Source organism: Mustelus asterias, chromosome 2 (assembly GCF_964213995.1).
Source record: "Mustelus asterias chromosome 2, sMusAst1.hap1.1, whole genome shotgun sequence".
NCBI classification, from domain to species: Eukaryota; Metazoa; Chordata; class Chondrichthyes; order Carcharhiniformes; family Triakidae; genus Mustelus; species Mustelus asterias.
The window spans coordinates 59,380,055-59,407,481 of record NC_135802.1 but is presented as its reverse complement, the minus strand read 5'-3'; the positions used below and the strand labels follow the sequence as shown (position 1 = coordinate 59,407,481).

The 27,427-nt window shown below is 41.0% G+C and overlaps 1 protein-coding gene across 7 annotated transcripts in view; it reads right to left on the bottom strand.

Moving 5' to 3' along the window:
• tbc1d5 (TBC1 domain family, member 5) overlaps positions 1-27,427 on the bottom strand; it is a 494,311-nt gene that overhangs the window by 215,133 nt on the left and 251,751 nt on the right. For all 7 annotated transcript variants that reach the window (XM_078235915.1, XM_078235905.1, XM_078235953.1 and 4 more), the window contains one exon: positions 23,879-23,948. In XM_078235915.1, the coding sequence (XP_078092041.1) occupies positions 23,879-23,948 (70 nt within the window). The remainder of the gene's footprint in view (positions 1-23,878; positions 23,949-27,427) is intronic.

Here is a 27,427-nt window from a genome sequence, read left to right as displayed (position 1 = left end):
CAACCCCCTTTGCAAAAAAAGGCCAAAGTACTGTTTGCCATCTTAACTACTTGTTGGACCTGCTTGCTAGTTTCTTGTGATTCAACAACTAGGTCCCTCTGTATTTCATTCACCTGCAGTCTCTCTCGATTTAGATAATAATCTGCCTTTTCATTCCTCCTACCAAAGCGCATGACCTCACACTTCCCCACATTAAACTCCATTTGTCAGGTTTCTGCCCAGTCACCCAATCTATCTATATCCTGTTGCAGAGTCACAATATCCTCATCACAACCTGCATTTCCACCTATCTTTGTATCATCTGCAAATTTGGAAACTTTACATTCTGTTCCTTCAGGTCAGGCTAAACCACCACCAAACAGCCTACTGTCATCTAAGACTGTGGCGACTACTTTATGCCTGTGTTGAGTATGTTCAATTATCACCAACAACAATTATCTTGTATATAAAAATAATACTGAAAATGAAGTACTTGAATTTAGAATGCCTTTACTGTTATAGAAGAAACGGTTTGGCTTTTTCTCCCTTCTCCAATTTAGTTGCTTAATTACCATTTTTAAACCATAAGAGCTTGGTTACATCAATTGGAGAACCAAGTACTGATTTATTTTGGTAATCAACTGGTCTGATTAAGCCCAGTTACTCCTGTTCACATTGATAAATGTAAATGGGCTGTGAAAACAGTAATGACTTTCATTACAAAAATAATTTCACACAATCATATAGGAAGAAATCAACAATTGGGTGATCTGTCGATTTATGCTGAGGTCCCCGTGTTCAAATTCCTCTTTTGTCAAGAGGAACTTGAAAGGTTTTCTTGAGAGAAACAAAAAGAAATATTACATGTTGTTTGTTAGTAACTCAGCTCAGCAGGGATGTCAGCAGGTGCCTAGTACATAAGCTAATTCCACAGATAGGAATTCCATAGGAACAGAGAAGCAAAATATTGCACAGTCGATGAATAGGCTGATATATTGGCTGAAGCTACTAACCTCACTTGGCCGTACCATGTTCATTACATGGGAACATTGAGGGCCAAAATACCATTTTTCTACCAAAATAAATCTCTCCCCAAATATTCAGTGCATGCTTATTTTAAATAGAGTAGGTCCTTTAAAGGAGAAGGTAACTGTGGAGACAAGTACTTTTAATGTAAACTAATTATCTCTTTATGTGTTCCACTTTTTAAGCACTTCTTTTTACTTTCAGAGAAATCAGCAGCTGAAGGGCTCTTCTCTTTGGAACTGAACACACATCATAATGATGGAGATTCACTCAGGTTGCATTAGACAAGGAAACAATCTTCATGGAGCACATCTGATACTCGAGCTCTGACGAGAGCAAAAACAATCAATTTTCAGACAGATCTGAAGCAGCCTTTTATATTTTGTTCTGGATGAAGTTAAGTTTGAGAAACCCATGGTTCTTATCAATGCCCAGTTTAGGCACATAACAGATATGATTCAGGGATATCATCTACACAGCAATTTCTGTCAAATTTGTTCTAAACAGAAATGTATAAGGGGGTAAATAATTTAAAGCAACCATTTTTATTTCTTCTATTTTACACAAATTATTCATTAGAACTTTTCAACTAATTTAGCGACTATAACAGCGGCCATTTGTGTATTTTGCAGTCTGAAAAGAAATTATTTCATTGAGTGGTTGTGTGAGTTGATCAAGATAAAATTAATGGGCTGGATTTTTTTGTTCCCAGGAGCAGGTTGAGGGTAAGAGAGTGGGTTTTCTGACTGTAATTAATTATTTATTTTTTCAGTTAATTTTGGGTTTAAAATCGGAGGTTTTTTTCAAAACCGGAAGTCAGGCCAGGAGTGGCCAGGGGAAGTTTTTGGAGGGTTTAAAAAGGGCTTACCTTGGAGGTTCAGCTTCATTGTTCCCAGGAGCAGGCTGAGGGTAGGAGAGTGGGTTTTCTGACTGTAATTAATTATTTATTTTTTCAGTTAATTTTGGGTTTAAAATCGGAGGTTTTTTTCAAAACCGGAAGTCAGGCCAGGAGTGGCCAGGGGAAGTTTTTGGAGGGTTTAAAAGTCCACCAAAGTATACAGCGGGCAGCATAGTAGCGGGCAGCAGAGTGAGTGGGAAGTTGAGTGAGCTGTCGGTGCTTTGGCTCACAGGGCTTGGACGAGCAGGGGTGAGTTTTTGTTTCCTTACACTCTTATTAACTTTTCACTGTCTTACTTGACATAAAGTGTCCAGTATGAGTGTGAAACCAATGTGTTGTTCCCAGTGTAGGATGTGGGAGGTCCTGGAGGCATCTGGCCTCCCGGACATCCACATCTGTGAGGGGTGTGTCGAGCTGCGGTTCCTGAGAGACCGTGTTAGGGAGCTGGAACTACAACTCGAGGATCTTAGGCTGATGAGGGAGAATGAGGAGGTGATAGACAAGAGCTATCATCAGGTGGTCACACCAGGGCAACGGGAGGAGGCCAAGTGGGTGATGGCCAGGAAGGGTAAGGCTAGGGTGGTTGAGAGCACCCCGGTGGATTTGCCCCTGCACAACAAGTACTCCTGCTTGAGTACTGCTGGGGGGGACAGCCCGCCTGGGGGAAGCAGCAGTGGCCGTGTCTCCGCAGTGGAGTCCAGCCCTGTAACTCAGAGGGCTAAGGAAAAGAGGAGGAAGGCGGTATTAATCGGGGACTCGATGGTGAAGGGGACAGACAGGCGTTTCTGCGGAGGTAGGCGGGATTCTCGCATGGTGGTCTGCCTCCCTGGGGCCGGGATCCAGGATGTCGCTAGTCGCGTCCCAGAAATCCTGAGGTGGGAGGGAGAGGAGCCTGAGGTAGCTTACGGTACATATTGGTACCGCTGATGTGGGTAGGAAGGGAGAAGGGGTCATGAAAAGGGAGTACAGGGAATTAGGGAGACAGCTGAGAAAGAGGAAAGCAAAGGTAGTAATCTCAGGATTACTGCCTGTGCCACGGGAAGGTGAGGGCAGGAATGGAGTGAGGTGGAGGATGAATGTGTGGCTGAGGGACTGGTGCAGGGGGCAGGGATTCAGGTTCCTGGACCATTGGGACCTCTTTAGGGGCAGGGGTGATCTGTATACAAAAAACGGGTGGAACTTGAATCACACGGGGACCAATATCCTGGCCGGTAGGTTGGCTAAGGCTACTGGGGAGAATTTAAACTAGATAGGTTGGGGGGAGGGGAGCTAGAAGAGTTGACTAGGATCAAGGAACTAATTGATGGGGGGGAGGATGCAGGGGTAAGGGGAATTACAAAATTAATGGTAGAGGAGAGGGTGCAAGTGAATGAAGGCGGTAATTTAGATAAGGGAGTAGAGGGAGACGGTGTTCGCGACTCATCAAAGCGGGTTCAGATAAAAGCTGGAATAAGGACACTTTGCCTGAATGCACGAAGCATTCGGAACAAGGTGAATGAGTTGATGGTGCAAATCAGCACAAGTGGGTACGATCTAGTGGCCATTACAGAAACGTGGCTGAAAGGTGACCAGGACTGGGAGATGAATATCCAGGGGTATCAGGCGTTTAGGAAGAATAGACAGGAAGGAAAAGGTGGTGGGGTCGCGCTATTAATAAGAGATAATATCAGGGTAGTACTGAGGGATGACATAGGCTCTGAGGAACAAAACGTGGAATCATTATGGGTAGAGATGAGGAATAGTAGAGGGAGAAAGACACTAGTAGGTGTGGTATATAGGCCCCCGAATAATAATGTTGAGGTAGGGAGGGCTATAAACAAGCAGATAAGGGATGCGTGTAAAAACGGAACGGCAATAATCATGGGGGACTTCAACATGCACATTGACTGGCAGACTCAAGTCGGTAAGGGTGGAATGGAGGAAGAGTTCTTAGAATGCTGTCGGGATAGTTTCCTTGAACAGCATGTTACGGAACCGACGAGGGAACGAGCTATTTTGGATCTGGTATTGTGTAACAAGGTAGGTAGAATTAAGGATCTTATTGTGAAGGACCCTCTTGGGTCTAGTGACCACAATATGGTCGAATTTCTGATTCAGATGGAAGAGGAGAAAGTTTGGTCTCAAACCAGTGTCCTCTGTTTGAACAGAGGGAAATATGATAGGATGAGGGATGAATTGGCTAAGGTAGACTGGGAGAGCAGGCTGGCAGGTAGGATAGCTGAGGAACAATGGAGGATTTTTAAGGAGATCCTTTTCAGTTCTCAGCAAAAATATATTCCAGCAAAAAACAAGGATTGTAAGAAAAGGGAGAACCAGCCGTGGATAACGAAGGAAATAAAGGAGAGTATTAAAATAAAAACAGCTGCGTACAGAGTGGCCAAAAATAGTGGAGAAACAAGTGATTGGGAAAAATTTAAGAAACAACAAAGAGAGACTAAGAAAGCGATAAAGAAAGGAAGGATAGACTATGAAGCTAGGCTAGCAATTAATATAAAAAATGATAGTAAAAGTTTTTATAAATATATAAAAAGGAATAGAGTGGCTAGAGTGAATGTTGGACCCTTGGAGGACGAGAGGGGGGAGTTAATAGTGGGAAATGAGGATATGGCTGAGTCTTTAAATAAGTTTTTTGTGTCGGTCTTCACGGTGGAGGACACAAATAGTTTGCCAAATATTAACGATAGAGGGTTGGCAGCAGGAGAAATACTTAATACGATTAATGTTACCAGAGAGGCAGTGCTGGGTAGACTAATGGGACTGAAGGTGGACAAGTCCCCGGGTCCGGATGGAATGCATCCCAGGGTATTGAAAGAAATGTCAGAGGTAATAGTGGATGCGTTCGTGATTATTTATCAAAACTCGTTGCATTCTGGGGTAGTGCCGGTTGATTGGAAAACGGCTAATGTTACGCCGCTGTTTAAAAAAGGAAGGAGACAAAAGGCGGGTAACTATAGGCCGGTCAGCTTAACGTCTGTAGTAGGGAAAATGCTGGAATCCATTATTAAGGAGGAGATAGCAGGGCATCTGGATAGAAATGGTTCGATCAATCAGACGCAGCATGGATTCATGAGGGGAAAGTCGTGCTTGACGAACATGTTGGATTTTTATGAAGATGTGACTAGGGCGGTTGGTGGAGGAGAACCGGTGGATGCGGTGTTTTTGGATTTCCAAAAGGCGTTTGATAGGGTGCCCCATAAAAGGCTGCTGAAGAAGATTAGGGCACACGGAGTTGGGGGTAGTGTGTTAAAGTGGATTGGGGACTGGCTATCCGACAGGAAGCAAAGAGTCGGAATAAATGGGTGTTTTTCCGGTTGGAGGAAGGTAACTAGTGGCGTGCCGCAGGGATCGGTACTCGGGCCACAACTGTTTACCATTTATATAGATGATCTGGAGGAGGGGACGGAGTGTAGGGTAACGAAGTTTGCAGACGACACAAAGATAAGTGGAAAAGTGAATCGTGTGGAGGACGGAGAAGATCTGCAGAGAGATTTGGACAGGCTGAGTGAGTGGGCGAGGATATGGCAAATGGAGTATAACGTTGATAAATGCGAGGTTATACACTTTGGAGGAAATAATAACAAATGGGATTACTATCTCAATGGAAACAAATTAAAACATGCTACCGTGCAAAGGGACCTGGGGGTCCTTGTGCATGAGACGCAAAAGCCCAGTCTGCAGGTACAACAGGTGATCAAGAAGGCAAATGGGATGTTGGCCTATATTGCGAGGGGGATAGAATATAAAAGCAGGGATGTCTTGATGCACCTGTACAGGGCATTGGTGAGGCCGCAGCTGGAATACTGTGTGCAGTATTGGTCCCCTTATATGAGGAAGGATATATTGGCATTGGAGGGAGTGCAGAGAAGGTTCACCAGGTTGATACCGGAGATGAGGGGTTTGGATTATGAGGAGAGGCTGAGGAGATTGGGTTTGTACTCGTTGGAGTTTAGAAGGATGAGGGGGGATCTTATGGAGACTTATAAGATAATGCGGGGGCTGGATAGGGTGGAGGCGGAGAGATTCTTTCCACTTAGTAAGGAAGTTAAAACTAGAGGACACAGCCTCAAAATAAAGGGGGGTCGGTTTAAGACAGAGTTGAGGAGGAACTTCTTCTCCCAGAGGGTGGTGAATCTCTGGAATTCTCTGCCCACTGAGGTGGTGGAGGCTACCTCGCTGAATATGTTTAAAGCGCGGATGGATGGATTCCTGAGCGGTAAGGGAATTAAGGGTTATGGGGATCAGGCGGGTAAGTGGTACTGATCCACGTCAGATCAGCCATGATCTTATTGAATGGCGGGGCAGGCTCGAGGGGCTAGATGGCCTACTCCTGCTCCTATTTATGTTCTTATGTTCTTATGATCTTATGATCTTGCTGGAAAAGTAACGGTATGTTAACAGCGCATGTCCTATTACTGCAAAAAACGGCCAGCAAGTCCAGGGAATAAAGAGAAGTGCTGCGAGTTCCGATTTTCAAAGCTTAATCAATTCATGCTCTCATATTAGCACCTGTTATTTTTAAAGAATTTTTTGCCTCAGTCCATTAAAAGAATGATCAAATCGCCACTGAAAAGTTTGGATAAGAATTTAAATAGTGCAAGTATCCCTTCACAGACATGACAACTGTTAACGTAAAGCCAATCAAGCCTTACTAGTCAAGAAAATGCATAATTTAAACTGTTCACCCTTATTCCTGCATGTAGTAAATTGGGGCTAGAGATTTTAAGAATGTTAATACTTTTCTTACTTTAGCTATCTCTTTCTCTCTGAAACCAAAAATCCTTTCCCTCACTTTATTTCTCACTGCACCTAATTTAATTCTAAATCACCTATTCTAATTCACCTGCTTTCTCCATATGTTCTCTGTATCTTTATAGAGCTTAAATCTCATTTAGGAGATGCACTGTGAAGAGACACTGGAGCTAACATTTCAAATCTGGGTGATCCTTCAGAGGATATCCAGGATTATAATTGGCTGTCATGTGGTGTACAACATAGCACTGCAAAGGGGAGAAGAAAGGCCGATCAAGGTCATGGAAGGGTTGCAAACGTCCTCAAATGAAGATCATGGAAGTAGTAGAGGACGGCAAAGATCTCATGGCAGCTCTCCCAGATGCCAAGGTCATACAGTGATGTGCCAGGGCTATCAGGGCAACATGATGTTCAATCATTTTGACTATGAGTGATGCACCTACCTGACTATCATTTCCTCACCTGTAAGCATTTGCCTGCTCCAATTGTCTGTACCCACCTCAGCCAGCCTCCATCCAGAATTACCATTATATATATATGTCCTCTATCCTCTAGAAGGCCAAGGGGAGTGGACCCCTTGGGATGGGACCCACATGGGATGAAAAAAGGCCACTTACTACACCCCCAACCCCCTCCACTCCCAGATATTGGGTTTGAATTGACACTCAAGACAATGAAGCTATCATGAGCCATCTGTTTGCTCCTTGCCCACAATGTCAAGCCATGATTGCATGAGCAGCATATTAGTTGCTCTCACTCATTAGTGTGAGATCCCAACAAATGCACATAATTGTCAAGTAAAAGTATATTGTGATATCGATATACACGTAAACATCTTAACGGTGCCTCAGCACCTATGTCACCTTCTGCCCTTAGTACTTATTCGTTTTTCTCTGGCGCCAATTACAACCCCCAAATCAGCTGCTGGAGAGCAGGAGGCTGCTGAGAGTGATGCCCCGCCACATCATTACACGTGGGACACATGTCCACCGCACACACTAAATTTACATTCAGATTCCATGCGGGATTTTACAACCTCGCCCAAGTGAGACTGGAAATTCCCGCTCAAGGTTAACGGAGATTTCCGTTGTCGGACCCGCCTGCTCCAGTTCTGAGGCGGTCGAGGTGGTAGAGTTCCAGCACGTGTGTCACAGCTGCAGACACGCAAACAGATGTCATATTTAGGAACTGTACTCTTCTTTGTAAATTCCACCCTCTTTTTCCTAATTAGCAGCACTGACCAAGGACTAGTCATGGCCCCCATTAAATTTGTTAAGAACTGGTGCAAACTAGCCCAGTAAAGATAATGTGGAGGTGTATAATATGGCCAGAACTGCCAGAATCTTGCAGTAGCTGAAGACCAATTTCTGCAAAAAGAAAATATAAATTCTGTAGCAGGGCTATCCAGCAAGTGCTGAAACATTAATTTTATATTATGAAAATGTATTTACTTGCCATTGAGAAACATACCATAAAAATAAACTATACTTACAATCATACATTAACTTAATCATTATTGCAATCAAGCATTAATGGCTTTTAAAGCTGTAAGTATCAGCAATTTTAATTTAAAAGCTCAAGCCACTTTTATAATAAAAAAGCTTTTTAATCATAAATTCCCTTACTCATGAAAAATAATTTAGAATCATATAAAATCCTATTAAACATGGCATTAAACTATTAACCAAAATGAAAGCATTAAACTATTAAAAACTAACTTCTAACAAGAGATCAAAAAAAGTCCTTAAATTATCCATGGTTCACACTGAAGCCATTCTGAAGCAGAAAAGCTGTAATGAAAGGACCAGTGCAATGAAAGAACCAATGCACATTAATTCCAACAGCGGCACTTCTAACCTTTTAGAATCATACAGTGCAGAAGAGGCCCTTCGGCCCATCGAGTCTGCACCAACACATTAGAGACATCTGAACTCTCACCTAATCCCATCTGCCAGCACTTGACCCATAGCTCTGAATGTTACAAAGTGCCAAGTATTTATCCAAATACTTTTTAAAGGATGTGAGGCAACCCGCCTCCCACAACCCTCCCAGGCAGAATGCATTGCGCTCAGACTGTCACCACCCTCTGGGTAAAAATGTTTTTCCTCACATCCCCCTAAACCTTCTGCCCCTCACCTTGAACCTATGTCCCCTCGTGACTCACCCTTCAACTAAGAGGAATAGCTGCTCCTGATCCATTCTGTCCATGTCTCTCATAATCTTGTACACCTCTCTCAGGTCACCCCTCATTCTTCTCTGCACTAAAGAAAACAACCCAAGCCTACCCAACCTCTCTTCATAACTTAAGTGTTCCATCCCAGGCAGCATCCTGGTGAATCTCCTCTGCATCCCCTCCAGTGCAATCACATCCTTCCGATAATGTGGTGACCAGAACTGCACATGGTACTCTAGCTGTGGCCTCATCAAAGTTCTATACAACTCCAAAATGACTTCCCTGCTGTTGTAACCTATGCCGAGATTGATAAAGGCATGTGTCCCATATGCCTTTTTCACCACCCTATTAATATGCCCTTCTGCTTTCAGAGATCTGTGGACAAACACGCCAAGGTCCCTTTGTTCCACAGAACTTCCTAGTGTCCTACCATTCATTGAATATTTTGTTGTCAAATGACTCCTTCCAAAGTGTATCACCTCTCACTTTTCAGGGTCAAATTCCATCTGCCACTTATCTGCCCATTTGACCACCCCATCTATATCTTCTTGTAGCCCAAGATACTCCGCCTCACTGTTAACCACCTGTCCAATCTTTCAGGAAATACTCACCAGAGTAAAATTGCTGAGGTTGGAGCAATCCTCTAAAAGGAAAACTGGTGGATTTTGATTTTTTTTTTTAAGGAAAAAAAGCAAGGGAAGCTGCAGATATCCAATCTGTTGTGTTTAACCAGAGAACTCCATTCTCTATGTTCACAGAGGAAAAGAGGAGTTCCAGAGTGGGACCACGTAACTTTCAAAAGAGAGAAGTCCTACTATGGAATAGATGCCAAAAGTGTGTCTGTGCATGTGTTAGACGGGTTGTGGCATGTGACTGTTGGCAATGGTAATACGATCAAATGTCAAGGGGAGTTGGTTGCATTCTCTCTTGTTGGAGACGGTCATTGCACAGCACTTGTGTGGTACGAATGTTACTTATTGTCCAGGTTTTATTGCATATGGACATGGACTGTTTCAGTATATGAGTTGTCATAAATGGTGCTGAACATTGTGCAGCCATCAGTGAACATCCCTAATTCTAACCTTAAATGATGGAAGAAAAATCCTTGATGAAACAGCTGTAGATGTTTGGGTCTAGGACAGTATCCTGAGGAACTTCTGCCAGGGTGCTCTGGGACTTTGATGATTGACTGACAACCACAACCATCTTTTTTTGTGCTAGATATGACTCTCTCCACATCCATCCCTGCGTGTGTCTTCTCCCACTCCCCCGCAACCGACCTCCTCCCCCAACCACCGATTCCAATTTACTTCAATCTTGCTAGGACTCCTTGATGCCACACACAATCAAATGCTGCCTTGATATCAAGGGTAGTGACTCTCACCTCTCCTCTTGAGTTCAGTTCTTTTGCCAATGTTTGGATAGAAGTTGTAATGAGGTAAAGAATTAGGGGGCCTGGCAGAACCCAAACTAAGTATCAGTGAGCAGGTCAGTGCTGTGTGTCGCTTGATGCAATGTTGACGACACCTTCCATTACTTTGCGAATGATCGGGAGTAGACCGATGGTGTGTGATAATTTATAGGCTAAGAAAATTCTTAGTATACCAGCAACAGTAGACAAAAATATTAAGGCAGTTGAAAGGAGAAGCCTATAATGAGGGCTGTTGAAAGTACTGCAAGAAATGAGGCAAGAACCAGCAGTTAATATAACACATGGTAATGCATTAAATCAACAATAACTTTAATGGCGAAAACATGGAACGCGCTGCCCGATGAAGTAGTTTTGATGCATTCAGCAGAGGCTTATTGCATAAATTGATCAGAAGAGAAGAGTGAAGCAAAGGGACAGAACGTGAAGGGAAAATTATCTGTAAAGTACATGCACCACAACATGGCCGTTATAATTGCAAGTTTTGATAACAAATTGTAGGTGTGTTATTAAGGAAAAGGTAAAAACAAGCAACATCATTTTCATACAAAGTTACAAGTAATGGTTTGTAACTCAGGCAATTAGCCATAATATTAACCTGTTAGTTAGGAAGACAAAAAGGGGCCACAAAATGTCCTTGGCAGACAGGATTAAGGAGAATCCCAAAGAATTTTATACATATATTAGGAACAAGAGGGTAACTAGAGAAAGAGTTGGTCCACTCAAGGACAAAGGAGGGAAATTGTGCATAGAACCAAAGGAAGTGGGTGAGATCCTTAATGAGTACTTTGCATCGGTATTCACAAAGCGGGACACGTTGATTGGTGGTGTCTCAAAGGGATATGCAAGCCGTTTAGAACAAGTGATCATTACGAGGGAGGAAGTGCTTGGTGTATTAAAAAGCATTAAGGGACACAAATCCCCAGGATGGCATCCATCCCAGATTTATTGAAGACGACAAGAAATGAAATTGCTGGGCCTCTAATAGAAATCTTGGTTTCCTCATTGGCCACAGGTGAGGTTCCAGAGGATTGGAGGATAGGCAATGTTGTCCCATTATTTAAGAAGGGTAGCAAGGATGACCCGGGTAATTATAGGCCAATGAGCTGGAGGTCAGTGATAGTGAAATTGTTGGAGAAAATTCTTAGAGATGGGGTCAATACACATTTGGAACGGAATGATATTAGCGAGAGAAAGCATGGTTTTGTAAGAGGGAAGTTATGTCTCGCTAATTTGAGTTTTTTGAAGAGGTGACAAAAATGATTGACGAAGGAAGGGCTGTGGGTGTTGTTTACATGGACTTTAGTAAAGCATTTGACAAGGTCCCTCATGGCAGACTGGTGCAAAAGATTAAATCACATGGGGATCAGTGGTGAACTAGCTAGATAGATTCAGAACTGGCTTGGCCATAGAAGACAGAGGGTAGTGGTGGAAGGGTGTTTTTCTGAATGGAGGTCTGTAAATAGTGGTGTTCCGCAGGGGTCAGTGCTGGGACCTTTACCGTTTGTATATGACTTGGAAGAAAACATAGCTGGTCTGATTAGCAAGTTTGCGGATGATACTAAGATTGCTGGAGTTGCGGATAGCGAAGAAGATTGTCAGTGAATACAGCAGGATATAGACAGGCTGGAAAATTGAGCAGAGAAATCGTAGATGAAATTTAATCCGGACAAATACAAGATGATGCATTTTGGTAGATCCAATTCAGGTGGGAGCTCTAAAATTAATGGCAGAACAATCAGGAGCATAGACACACAGAGAGATCCGGGTGTGCAGGTCCACAGATCCTTAAAAGTGGCAGCACAGGTGGAAAAGGTAGTGAAGAAAGCATGCGGCATGCTTGTCTTCATCGGATAGGGTGTCGAGTGTAAACGTTGGCAAATTATGTTACAGTTACACAAAACATTGGTTAGGGCACATTTGTGTCCAATTCTGGTCACCACACAACCAGAAGGACGTAGAGGCTTCGGAGAGAGTGCGGAAAAGGTTTACCAGGATGTTGCCTGGTATGGAGGCTATTAGCTATGAGGAGAGATTGAATAAACTGGGATTGTTCTCCTTGGAATGACAGAGGCTGAGGGGTGATCTGATCAAAGTTTATAAAATTATGAGGGGTATAGATTGGGTGAACAGTTGGAAGCTTTTTCCCCCCACAAGGCAGAAATGACAATTTAGACCATAAGACATAGGAGCAGAATTAGGCCACTCGGCCCATCGACTCTGCTCCGCCATTCATTCATGGCTGATATTTTTCTTATCCCCATTCTTCTGCCTTTTCCCCATAACCCCTGATTCCCTTATTAATCAAGAACCTATCTATCTCGGTTTTAAAGATACTCAATGACCTTTGCAATTTCAAGGGGGAGGGGGGTTGGGGGGGGGGGGGGAGGGAGAGAGAGAGAGAGGCGGAGAGGTTCAGTGGAGATGTGCAGGGGAAGTTTTTTACATAGAGGGTGGCGGTGGCCTGGAATGCACTGCTAAGTGAGGGTGATTGAGGCAGATACCTTAGCAACATTTAAGATCTGGATAGATACATGAACAGACGGGGAATAGAGGGCTACGGGTGGTTGGTCTAGATAGGACAACATAGCAGGCTTGGAGGGCCAAAGGGCTGTTCCTATGCTGTACTGTTCTTTGTTCTTTTATTCAGATATTCCACAATTTTATCCCACATACGAAACACAGAACAATCCTCATCATGTCAAATCCTACAGTGAAGATTTCAAGTTTATATATTAAAAATAAACCAGACATCATGCTGAAACTGTAAATTGACTATTTAAATTAACTGTACAACTCCACTGTAAATATAACCGCCGCTCTGGTGCTCAGGATCATACACTGCTACTCACTTATAGCTGCCATTACAATTTCACAAAATTGATTTTAATTTTTAAGCTATATATGTTGGCTTTGATAACTTCAGATTGGAATATACTATTTGCACATATAATTTTGGAACACTGACCTTTTGTGCCATTACCTTTGCTGCTCTTGCCAAGATATTTTGGGGCTGTTTTGCTGAGCACCAGACAGATGCAGAGTAGGCACAGGGCACCTGATGTGTAGCATGCTAGAATTTGACATTAACTTGATCCAGTTGTAACCCTGGCTCAGGTCTGTCTCCAGCAGCGTCTTGTACTGGCAACTGGGTGATGGGGTATGTGACCACGACACCACACAACCCTGCCACAGCAACCTCTGCAAGACGTGCCGGATCATCGACACGGATGCCATCATCTCACGTGAGAACACCATCTACCAGGTACACGGTACCTACTCTTGCAACTCGGCCAACATTATCTACCTGATACGCTGCAGGAAAGGATGTCCCGAGGCATGGTACATTGGGGAAACCATGCAGATGCTACGACAACGGATGAATGAACACCGCTCGACAATCACCAGGCAAGACTGTTCTCTTCCTGTGGGGGAGCACTTCAGCAGTCACGGGCATTCAGCCTTGGGTCTTCAGGTAAGCGTTCTCCAAGGCAGCCTTCACGACACACGACAGCGCAGAGTCGCTGAGCAGAAACTGATAGCCAAGTTCCGCACACATGAGGACGGCCTAAACCGGGATGTTGGATTTATGTCACATTATCAGTAACCCCCACAGCTTGCCCCCTGGACTTGCAGAATCTCACTAGCTGTTCTGTCTGGAGACAATACACATCTCTTTAACCTGTGTTTAATGCTCCCTCCACCCACATTGTCTGTACCTTTAAGACCTAGCTCGCTGTAGGGATTCGCATTCTAATCAGTATTCTGTAACTTGATTTTTTGTGTCTCTGTGCACTGTTTGAGAGCACATTTCCACTCCATCTGAGCAGCGCTCCGAAAGCTTATGGTATTTGCTACCAAATAAACCTGTTGGACTTTAACCTGGTGTTGTGAGACTTCTTACTGTGATGGGGTATGGCCAGAGAAGTGTAAGCCTTTTATACCTGTGACCATGGCCACCAGCATCAGGACATTCTTGCAAATGGAATATAGAAAGCATCCATCACTGATAGATCCAACAAAGGAAGGTCATTTACCTATTGGCCCTTCTGCATTTTGCCTCAAGGCTCCTTCAGAACTTCTAAATAGAGGCGCTTCTGGCACAGAAACCACTGCCAGCTTTATGGACCCCCTCTAGAAATGGGAGCCCTGGATACAATCACAGGAAATGGATGTGGGAGGGTTATAAACACTCTTATACTCATCATTATGGTATCGCCTGTAATTACTGCAAATATAAGCTCTGCATTATCCCTCATAAGCCCCAAAAATCTTGGAACGGTTTAAATGGACAGAGAATTGGTATGCTAGTTCTGCAATTTCTTTCGTGCCAAGGATTATGCACTCACTGGATACTAACAACAGGGAAAATGGCTAATTTAACTTAACAAAATATAGTTCCAAGGTTATATATTTTTTAAAAATCAAGGCTGAAACTCGCTAATCCAAATTGATGCAGCTTTTCAATGCAGAACAGAGGCTTGAGTTCTAAACTTGGCTTTAATTGACAGCAGAATTTGACGATGCAAATTGATAAGTTGAGCATCAAGTTCTGCATTCATTACTTTATTTTATTAATTCATATTTTAAAGTTTTATTAAATAGTGATATATGCAACTTCAACTATTGTACCTAGCCTCACACGGGAAGCTCTGGTAAAAAAATTAATTTTAAAAAGGTTCCTCCCTCACTCACATCTTTGGATGATTCTCAGATTTGATTACATGTTCAAGTGTGCCACATTAAAACAAGCCTGCAGATAGATTAATTGGATGGAAGTGTGCCTAACTGTGGAGGAATTTTTACACGTAATTATATAACAAAGGGAAAATTTAATCTCAAGTAGAGAAGTTTCTAAACCCCTCTGAGAGAATCACTGGCAATATTTCTCCCAAATATGTGGATTTGAAAACACAGAGGAATACTAGACCTGGCAATGAAGCACAACAGATGTGAAACACCAGTGACAAAGAAAAGAATGCATCTTGTAATACTCGTGTGAATTGGTCGGAAGGGATTGTTTGTATTGTTTCATAGCCTTTTTCTCACACCAACATAAAATGGGATTTACCAGCATCTACACTGATCCAGTATGTTTAATTTTGAGATTATTAGGCTGTGTAGATGGTTAATACAATTTTGTTGGTTGACCTGTCCTGATTATCTTGTGTAATAAAGCTTTTGTTAGTAGTGGTCATCTCTATCATCCTCAATACCTTAATCGTTGGAATGCAACACAGTTTGTTCTTCTATTGGCAGAGACCCTGTTACATGCCCATTTCCCATGCATCCAGAAAAACACTTCACAAACTATGCAAAAAGAATCTGATACAAACTGAAATAAATACAAACCAGAAATAGGAATGGTCATTTTTAAAAAAAGAACCATTTCAAAACAATATGGAACTGTTGCAAAATAGAAGTGAGAAGAGTATGGTTAGTTTTGAAGCCATTTAATCTTAAAGACGTAATGAGATGTTGCAGTATTTTAAGACAAGTTTCAGCAGGCAAACATTAAGCAAATTTAAAAAAAAGATTATTAACTGTCTAAAATGTAGTCTTCAAGGTATATTTAAAAATAATTAATCTAAGGATTTTAAAAATAATTTTATAACTTTGAATGGCTTACATTGAAGAACATAATCATCACTTCTCTGCAAACAGCTGATTGCAACTAATGTATATTTATCTACAGGACACTTCAGTTAAATAGACAGTTGTCTGCGAAGAGGCATCAATTATATTCTCTAGGGGTGCTGATAAGGTTGCAAATGCAGAATTAATGAGTGAATCAGGTGGAGTAACTGTAGGTTTAGAGATAAGTAATGGAACATTGAATTGATCCATTGAACATGGCCATTTGGTGCAAGGCGTGATGGAACCAAGATCTTCTGACTAAGTGTAACATTTGACAGTACTGTGTTCCTTGGTGTGCATGAATTTGCTTGTCACGTACACATTCTTTTAAAACTCACTACAAATATTGACAAGTGATTAATGAACAGAAATGCTAAAAGCATAAAACTTCAGTACAGTAAGAACTTTCTCCTTGTAAGGCTACCGGAAATTTGCCGTGAAAATATTCACTGAAATGATCAATTTGTCACTTATGCCACAAACCTGGTCAGTACATGACATTTCTTCTGTATATTTGGACTATTATGCAGCTCTATTAGCAAATCTTGCTCGGTTAATTCTTGTATTATTCTTAGATAACATACCATACTTAATTCTCATGTCCAAATTCAGCTATTTTTTAAAAAATCCTCCACATTTTAACAAGATCTTCTGTGAGTAACTGATATTGTGTAAAGAGAAATGTTGACAATTTGTGTGAATTCTAACATAAAGAATCTGTAAGGATTTGTCTCCTTTGGGACACTATGCTTGGTGGTTTATAATACAAGTATCACTTGCTAAAATGATACAATACTGTAAATTAATCATTTTACTTTAAAGCTAGTTTTCATCCCTCCTTCACTGCTCCACCTTGTCAAACTGTACCAAGGCAAGATTGATTACCATGTAATTTGGTTAACATCACTGCATAAAAGATATATACACCAGTCTTGTTTAAAATAAACTACAAATGCAGGAATAAAGCAACTTCCAATCACACTCAATGTTTCAAACCTATAGGATGTTAACATAATTAGATATCTACTGTGCGTAATAGCATCTATAAATAAAGGATCTTTTGGTACAAATAGAAAGTTACATATACAGGCACCAGGATATCTTTTAAGGTAAATAATTGGAAATCTAATGGCTATCGGTAACTGCTTGAAAGGGAAGATGATTAAGATTCTGTATCACCTTTATAATAAAGTTGTGGCATTGGCATTCCTCACGCCTATGATACTTCTATTTTTACACATTTCCTGTTCTGCTCACTGAATCAACCTTACAGGGTGGCTAGTTTCAGGTAAATTGATACATCTGATTCCCATGTTTCACAATTAAATTCTCAGATTGTACACTAATTCAAAAGCAAGTCACCATTATTCACAATTATGGAAATAACTCCTAAACATCTTATTTTAGTAAACCACAGACTGTATCTCATGATAAAAAGTTAGTTTTTTGGATTAATTATCATTTTAAAAAGTGTTATTTTTAGCAACTATCACATCAGAAACAGTGATTTCGTGAGTGTCCAGGATAGCCTTATCGAACAAAGCGCCCTTGAGCCAACAAAGGTTGTACCATATTAGATTGAACAATGAGTTATGGGGCAGATTTAGTTAACTGTCAAGTGTTAGATTGTGCATGACCATTTGTCTAATAGTAATTATGGTATTATTGGGTTCATTATAGTGCTTGAAACAGAGAAATGTGTAAGGTCTACTAAATTTCTATTTGACTTCAAATGTTAACTCTTGTTTTTCTCTCCATAGATGTTGCCAAGTCTACGAATTATCTCCACAGATGGGACCAGACCTGCTAAGTATTTCCTTTGCTTTTCTTTCAGATTTTCAGCATCTGCAGTATTTTTGTTTTACTGAAGTTCTAGATTTAAGTAAGGCCATCAAGGAGAGGTGTCTCATTGAAACACATTTCTCACTGGGCTCGACAGAGTAAGTGCTGGAAGGATGGGGTAGGGGACGTGGATGTCTAGAACAAGGGGACAAATCTGGGGAAGTCTGCTAATGGGCAAAATGACAGAAGTTCAGTAGGAAGTATTCAAAAGATAATGTGGATGTGACACAGAAACTACAAATGCAGGAACAGCTCATTTCCCTAAAGGACACGGGTGGCATGATGGCATAGTGGTTAGCATTGCTATATAGGGCAGACCAGCTGAATGAAGCAGAACACACAGTGGGCTGCCCCAGGGAACTGGCTGGGTTGCACGAAAGGGTGATCAATGCAATGGGGGACTCAGCCATTAGGAAACAGATGTCACTGGCTCAAATTAAGTGGCAGAGAGAATTGACAATAAATCAGTGCAAGAGGGTCAACAAGCTCCTGACATCACAGTGATATAGGATAAAGGGAAAAGATCGACAAACAGACAAGGCAAGCATATGAGGACAAGAAAGGCAGCTAGGTCCCTAGCTCTCCTGAGACATTCCAATTTACACATAATATAATGCCTTGCAAGTATAAGTTCAAGCATTCAAATGACAAGCACAGTAGTGGTTGCCAAGATCTGTCTGAATCAGGCCCACACTTGAGCAGTCCTGCCTCCTTCCCACATCTGTGGCCATTAAATGCCCACCAAATGCACCATCATGGCAATTAATCAGATTCCACCCCCCCCCCAAAAAAAACTTGGGGTTGATGACTGTTCCTCTCACTATCATGAACATAGGAAATACGCCATTCAGTCCTTCAAGCCTGCTCCACCATTCAATTAAATCATGCTGATCTTCTGTCTCAATACCATTTTCCTGCACTAGTTCCATATCCCTTGAGGTCTTTAACATCTAGAAATTTATCAATCTCTCTAATGACTATATTCAATTACTGAGTCTCCAAAGCACTCTGGAGTAAAGAATTCCAAAGATTCACCACCCTCAGTGAAAGAATTCCTAATAATCTCAGTCCTAAATGGCTTACATCTTATTGAATCTGTGTCCCCTGGTTCTAGACACCCACGACCCGCAACCCATCCTTCCTGCATCTACTCTGTCAGGCCCAGTAAAAAACGTGTGTGCTTCAATGAGACACCTCTCATTCATTTGAACGCTAGACAGGCCCAGACTCCTCAATCGCTCCTCTTAGGACAATCCTGACATCCTAGGAATCAGTCTGGTGAATCTTGGCTGCACTCCCTTTTTGGCAAGTATATACTTCCTAGGGTAAGACAATCTAAATTGTACACAATGCTCCAAGACAGTCTCACCAAGGCGCTATACAATTGCGACAAGACATCTTTACTCCTATACTCAAATCCTCTTTCAACAAAGGGCAACATATGCTTTCCTAATTGTTTGCTGAACCAACATATTAGCTTTCAGTGACTTATGGACAAGGACATTCAGGTTCCTTCAGACATCAACTTCCCAATCTCTCTCCAGCTAAGAAATGCTCTGCATTTTTGATTTTTCCTACCCGAATGGATAACTTCATATTTTTCTACGTTATATTTCACCTGCTATGTTCTTGCCCACTCACTTAACCTGTTGTCTAAATCTCTTTTGTATCCTCCTCACAATTCACATCCCACCTGGTTGGAAAAATCAGGTAGGATTCTCTGGTCATTCACACAAGCAGGATTACCTAGTCTCACTGCAGTGGACAGAATTTTGACTGAGCTCCAAATTCTCCTTCCTCGTTAGCAGTAGTGGTGGGACGTGAACCAGAGAATTCCAGCCATTACTTTTGGCTCCCACATCAAAATCATTGATGTAGATTGTAAATAGCTGGAACACAAGCACTGATCCTTGCAGTACCCCACTAGTCACAGCCTGCCAAGCGGAGAATGACCTGTTTAATCATAGTCTCTTTTTTAATGTCCTATAGCTAATTCCGAATCCATGCCAGTATATTACCCTCAATCTCCTGTCTCCAGGTTGCTTATTAACCTTGTGCGTGGGTCCATAGCAAAAGTCTTCTGAAGATCTAAAAACACCATATCCACTGGTTCCCTCATCTATTCTGCTAGTTACATCCTCAAAAATTTTCAACAGGTTTGTCAAACATGATTTCCCTTTCATAAATCCATGTTGACTCTGCCCAATCCTACCGTTATTTTCTAAGTGTCCAGTTATCCACATCCTTTACAATAGATTCTAGCATTTTCCCTACTACTGTCAGGTTAACAGGTCTGTAGTTCTCCGTTTTCTCTCAGCCCTCCCTTCCCAAATAGTTGGGTTACATTTGCTATCTTCCAAACTTCAGTCTATAGAATTTTGCATCCACTACCCTTTACAGTCACCTCTTTCAACACTCAGGATGTGGATGATCAGGTCCAGGGATTTATCAATTTTCAGTCCCACTAATTTCTCCAGTACTGTTTTTTTACAATTTCTTGCAGTTCCACATATCCACTAGCCCCTTGGTTCTCTAATATTTCGTTGAGGTTTTGAATCCTCCTCCATGAAGACAGATATAAAGTATGTATTTAGTTTCTCTGCCATTTTCTTATTCCACATTATAAATTCTCCTTCCTCTGCCGGTTTGGGCCCACATTTGTCTTTGCTAAACTTTTCCTTTTTACATATCAACTTAAGCTTTTACAGTCCATTATTATGTTTATTGTTAAGTCGACTTTCATGTTCCATTTCCCTTTCTCTATCAGTTTCTTGGTCGTCATTTGCTGAACTCTAAAATGTCCCCAATCATGTTATAAGCCTTTGCCTGTGAGCTATTGCAATCTTTAAATTCTCATGTTAGCGATGGTTAGATCACTTTTCCGGTTTGATTTTTGTATCTCAGAATGTATATTTCTGGTAAACTATGTGTTATTTCTTTAAATGCTAGCTATTGCCCATCTATTGTCATACATTTTAATGCAGTTTCCTAATCTACCACAGCCATCATACCTTTGCAGTTTCCTTTGTTGAAATTTAACATTCTAGTTTTCAGATTGTACGACACAAGCAAAACAAAAGTAATAAAGAAAATAATAGCACTAAAATGTGACAGATTCTTGGGTCTCATTATTTTCCAACCCTAGGAAGGAAATGGGTGAGAATATTGTAGGTGTCTGAATTATAATCTTGCAAAGTTGTCAATTTGGGAACTTTTCCTCGAAGATTGGAAAACTCAGCTATTAAGAAAGTTGACAGCGGGAAACCACGGGATTTCAAATCAATTAGTCTAACATTTTAGGCAGACACGATAGGATCATTTAAGACTTATCTAGATAGCCACATGAACACACTGGGAATAGAGGGATACAAACGAATGGTCTAGTTAGGAACACATGATCGGTGCAGGCTTGAAGGGCCGAAGGGCCTGTTCCTGTGCGGTTTTGTTCTTTGTTCATTTGTTGTCAGGAAATTACTAGATTCAATTAGAATAGATGACTAAACACCTTGACGATTTTCAACTGACCAGATTGAGCCAACATGGACTGTAAAGAGTAGGTCATGTCTGATAAACCCGATGGAATTTTTTGAAAAGATAACTCAGGTAGTAGTCAAGGCAATGTCCACAGATATCATTGTTATGCGCTTCCTAAAAGGGTGGGGTTGGGGGTCATCGAGTAGTATATAACATTAAAATGCCATTAACATTTTAAGTACTAAAAATAATTAAAGTGGCAAATTAATAGCAAGCTGACCTTTACATCAAGGAAACGAGAGTATAAAGGCATAATGGTAATCATTCAACTACACAAAGCCCTGGTTAAACTATACCTGGAGCTCTATGAGTAGGTCTGGTCACCACACCTCAGTAAGGATATATTGGCCCTGAGGGAGTGTAGCATACATTTACTGGAATAATACCTGGACCTGGAGCGTTAAATTCCAGGGAGAGATTGCACAAACTAAGGTTGTATTCCCTGGAAATTAGATGGTTAGTGGGGGTGATTTGATTAAACTTTTCAAGAAATTGTTGTGGAGTCTAGGACTAAGGAGACATTCTAAAAATTAAAATCAGACTTAGAGAGCGAAATGAGGAAACACTTCTACAAGCAAAGGTGGTAGAAATTTGAAATTCTCTTTCGCAAATGGCATCAGCGCTGGATCAAATATAGATTAACAAACTCAGGGGAGTAAACGCCTGTCCTATGTTCCTAACTATGTGGCTTTTTGAAATCCATCCGTTTTAAACACTTACTGTCATAATTTTAAATAGAGATTCAAGCATAATATCTTGGCTGATATTTGAGTGCTTCACTGATGGATTGCTGCACTGCCAATGCTGCCATTAATAAAGACCTTATATCCTCACCCAGGTGTACGGAAGATACCACAAATCAATGAAGAAAAGGACAATTTTCCTGTTGTGTTAGTTAACAGTTATCCTTCAACCAATATTTAAAACAGATTATCTGGTAATTTATTCTATTGCCATTTGTTGGCCCTTGCGGTGCACAAATTGACAGCCACAATTCCCTACGTTTTAACAATGACTACATTGCAAAAGTACATCATTGGCTATCAATTACTTTTGGAGATTCTAAGAATGTGAAAGAGAAAATATGAACCTAATAGTGCTTCTCTACACAGGGGAGAAGCACTGTGTCCACTCTATGGAATAACATTAATAATTTTAAAGACCTTTTATTAGCTCACTCTTCAACAGCAAAAAGATTCAAGGCTGATTTTCGTCCTTTACTGATAACCTCACAGTTCCGGTATCATCTTTATTTTTGCACATATATCTTTTTCATAATATGGGTATCAGAATGGTCGCTGCACTGCGGGTGCAGTCTATCCGAAGGTCGACAGAGGTTTAGCTAAACAACTTATTTTTCATTTCTATCTCTCCAAAAATAAACTCTAGGGTGTGGCTGGCTTTGGTTATGGCCTAATTTACCTGTGTTGCAACTTTTGGTGATTTGTGCAGTTGTACTCTCAGATTCCTTTGCTCCTCTACCACATATTGATTTTAATTTTCTTAATATTTTTATAATAATAGTATTTAATATAGTAATATATTTGGTAATTTTCCTTACCAAAATGTAACACATCCACATTGAAATTCATTTGCCAATTAAATATTCATTCTGCAAGTTTATTAATGTCTTCTTGCAAGTTGTTGCCAGCCAGTTCAGTGTTAATTACCCCAACCGATTAGTGTCGTTTGCAAATTTAGGAATTGCTACTTTGGTTCCAAAGTCTAAATCATTAACAGAAATTGTGAACTGCAGTGGTTCAAACATTGATCCGTTTGGAACTTCACTTTCCACCTCCTACCGCCCTTAGTCTCTGCTATCTGTCTTACAGCCAAGTAGCTACCCATTCTGCTACTTGTCTCCTAATTCTGAATGCTCTGAGGTTAACCATCTTATTGAAAACTTTTTGGGAATCTAGATAAACTACATCTACATCTGTAATACCTCAGTCTATTCTCTGTTATCTCTCCAAAGAATTTAAGGAGACTGATCAGGCAAAGCCTTCTCTTTTGAAATCCATGCTTACTATTTATTATTATATTTTTGGTTTCTAGATGCTTTCCTATTTAGTAATTCTATTATTTTTCTTACCACCAATGTTAAACTAAATGGTCTGTGGTTCCCTGGCAGCTTTTATCGTCCTTCTTAAAATTACTCGTAACATTAAATATGTGCCAATTCTTTGACATTATATTTTTATAACAAATTATTAAACATGGATAATAGACCCTTTGCTATCTCTCCCCAGTTTCCTTTAAAATTAGCTGTTTCCTCCTTTGAATCTAATGTACAAGTATGAAATATTGTAAGTCAATAATACCTTATCTTGTCTACTATGACATTAGCATGCTCTATAGAAAGATATCTGCATCTTGACAATTTTGTGTTTCAAATTTTCAATAGTCTGAATGCATTTTACATCCCATTTCCTATCTTTAATAACCTTAAGATAGTTATGTGTGTGGAACAATAAGATAGTTCTAATACAAGATCAAACATCATTTCAGAATAAATCAAAAAGCAACAACAACCTTTATTTCAATTTTGTTTCAGCATAATATTATGCTAGGAACTACTTGATTATCTATTTTCTGTAGATGGAAAATATACCTGTAAGAGCTGTATTTCCCACTGTCCAACTCCGAAAGCATTTTTATTTGCTGGTTTTCATTATTCTCATCTATAGAACACATAAAAACACAAAATTAGTAAATTTCATAGTTTACAAAATGGAAAATAGTAGGAACAAAAAATTTAGAAAGATGATCAAACGTAACTGTTATATACTTGGCAAACCTCACAGAATCTTTGAACTACTTAATTATAAACCAAGTATTTTTGTGTTCTTTTACATCAGAACTGATCATTTTATTTTCTCCCTTCCTGATGACAGTAACTCAAACTGTTGCATAATCCTATGGATATCATTAATCCTGCACAACGTCACCAAAGTGGCTATCTTTCACGTACAAGTCCAGGCATATACGTGTGTAAGATATCTGAACTGGGGCATCACAGACAAGCCCAAATAGATAATGGTTAGTGTTCGCCCATGTACTTTTCTGGAGGCACTGAACAGCAACCACAGGGGGAAACCTGTCCTGAATTCTTTTTAAGTTTATTTATTAGTGTCACAAGTAGGCTTACATTAACACTGCAATTAAGTTATTGTGAAAATCCCCTAGTCACCACACTCCGGCATCTGTTCGGGTGCATTGAGGGAGAATTTAACATAGCCAACACGGCTTTCAAACTGTGGGAGGAAACCAGAGCATCCGGAGGAAACCCACACAGACACGGGGAGAACATGCAAACTCCGCACAGACACTGACCGAAGCCAGGAATCGAACCTGGGTCTCTGACGCTGTAAGGCAGCAGTGCTAACTAATGTGCCACTGTGCTGCCATCTCCCTTTTAAACTGAACATTGAGGTTGAATTAGTTTCAGTTTAGCAACAATTTGAGTTCAGAAGGTTGAAAGGCACCTGAACTGAGATTTTTAAAATCATAAAGCGATCTCATAAAGTGAGAGAAAGACTGGGTTTAATTTTCAATCCAACTGATGCCCGAATAATTTTTGGGTCCCAATCCCACACTGCATCTCTGACACAATGCAATGCAATTTTCAAATGGAAATGCCCTAATTGGATTGGCAGCAAATTCAGTGACCAATGAGTGGCACTGAACATTATCAGAAGGCAGGAGCTGCCTGAAAAGCACAAGTTAGAAAGGCAGACAAGCAGCCAGGATGCAGCCTGTTACTGGCTGTCTTGTAGAAAAGAGGAGACAGCATTTACTACCTCACCGTGCATAAAAATGGCCAAATGAAAGCTGTTGCTTTCAACCTGACACAAAATTCCTCAGTGCCAAAAACTTCTCTCAAAGAATAGAAATCACTTAATTTTTCTGCCTTTTTGATCACAACAGCCATGCCTGAATATGCACCAGACAGTTAGGGTTTGTTGAATTATGAATTGAATGCTGCCTTTTGGCCCATTAATAGGCCAATGTTTGGAAGCAAATGGGTTCCTGACTTTTCCCCCGCTTGCGCTTTCAAATTTCCAGCATGTCCTGGAGGGATATAGGTGACTGAAAATCCCTGCCATTATTTTCTCTCTGGTGGGGAAACAAGGATAAGAGATCACAATACTACATGAACTATGATTAACCAACCATTAAACAAATATAAGAGGAAGGTAAATAGATACAGGGAACAATATGTTTTTAGGAGGTAGTAAGCAGGTCTCAAATTTAGGGGAGAGAAGCCCAATTGACAGTGCTATGAGGGAGAGGTCAAATCATTTCAACAGAACGTTCTTTAAATTACCAGAAAATAGTGAAAAGGGCATTCAGTGGAGCACGTATCTCCACCACAGTGTGTTAGCTCAATGTTATTACAATTACCCAGTTCTTTCCCAAAGCTTTTTCATGCCTAGTTGATGCTCTGTAACTATAAAGCTAAAAAAATCCTTTTATTAAGAGCTTCCATCTCAGTTAGGAGACTTCAAGCCAATCAACATGCAACAACCTGCTCTGAAAACTCGGCTCACATTTTGACAGCTGTGACAAATTCAGTCATACCAGCTGGGACAATCCACTGCCTTCAGAAAAAAACAATCTATGACATCATAAAAAAAAGTCAATGTGCCTGTTCCTCATGTTCTGCATTGTAAGAAATTCCAGAACCCAGTCCTGCATCTTCACCAAAAACTAATCAGTTTTTCCTTAGGCCATATCTATCTGTGTACCAGGTTTCATTGAAACCCGTCTATTAGTTTTCAGATATATTGTTTGTACATTTGATATATTGAAAATCTGAGGCTTGGGATGAAATGGTGGAATTGGGAGTGGAACAAGGGCTGAGATGGGGGAGTCTTAGTGATTGAGCACCAGTGTATGGGCAAGACAGTGGCCAATAATGCAGTGAGCCACTACTGCATCCGGCAAGATTGGTTGAACAATATAAATCTGGGTACGACAATGTAATGTTTTGCCTGCACCCATATGTATATATTATATATGCACACACATATATAGTCATGACAATATAGGATCGCCAGCACCCCAGCTGCAAAGCTGAATACTATAATCGCTCTCTTTTCCATGCACAGGCAAACAGAATTTAAGCAGAGATTAAGTGACTTAATGAACAATTTTGCTCTCAACTTGTTGACTGAATTCCAACTCGAGTACTAAAATCTAATCTTGCGCTCAGAGCACTCGTGAATAAAACAGTTCATCACAGCAATCAGTTACCAACATAAAGTTTTAGTGTTAGTGAGACACATAATTCTGCATTTTTAAAAATTGTTAAAAGTACTGCTTCTGTTTAAATTAATACAAATTGCCTCCTTCTGTTGGCTGTTTAAATCAATCAGTTCTAGTAATTGGCATTTTGGAGACTGCTTTAATCATAACAGGAAAACGTATGAACAATCTTACTTTCAATTTCCATCATGACCGACCTGGTCTTTAGTAGGACATGTATTAAAGCATAATGGACTGGATTTTATGGCCTCTCCATCAGGTGAGAAAGCACGTAAAACATGTCGGGTGGCTAGTCCACTGCCCACCTACGACCCGACTCCCCCAACGCCTGACCCAGACCCCATAATCTGAAGGGGAAGAGAGTGAGGGAAGTCACCCATTAGCCCACCCACCCTTCAGCCTATCAAGGGTCTTAGGTGGCCAATTATTACCCACTTAAGGCCCTCAATCCACCTCCCATTAAACGCTGGGCCGTGGCAGACAGTTTATATTGAGAAGGCATTTTTTTTCCAAACAACTTTGTTGAATAGGCTAAGAGGGGCACATTGTTTGGGAAGGGTCCTAAGAGTATCAGGCACAAGGTGCACATCCTCCTGCCCTAAATATTAACCCCGTTTGTTCCTCCCCAGCTGGCCTCTACACGCCACAACCCTTCCCACCTTCTGTGGCTCCCTGATCCCACCCTGTCCAAAATCCCAGTTACCTCTTTCTGGTGGCCATGCCCTTGTCATTCCAGGACTTGCTTTCAGTCCCAACAGCACCCAATACTGAGTTCTAATGCTGCTGGGACTGCAGTCAAATTGCCTGCAGTATTTGAAGGGGAGGTGGGGGCAGAAGTCCAACCCCAGCTGAAAGGTATGATTCTGTGCCTATGACAGATTGTTGCTTTACT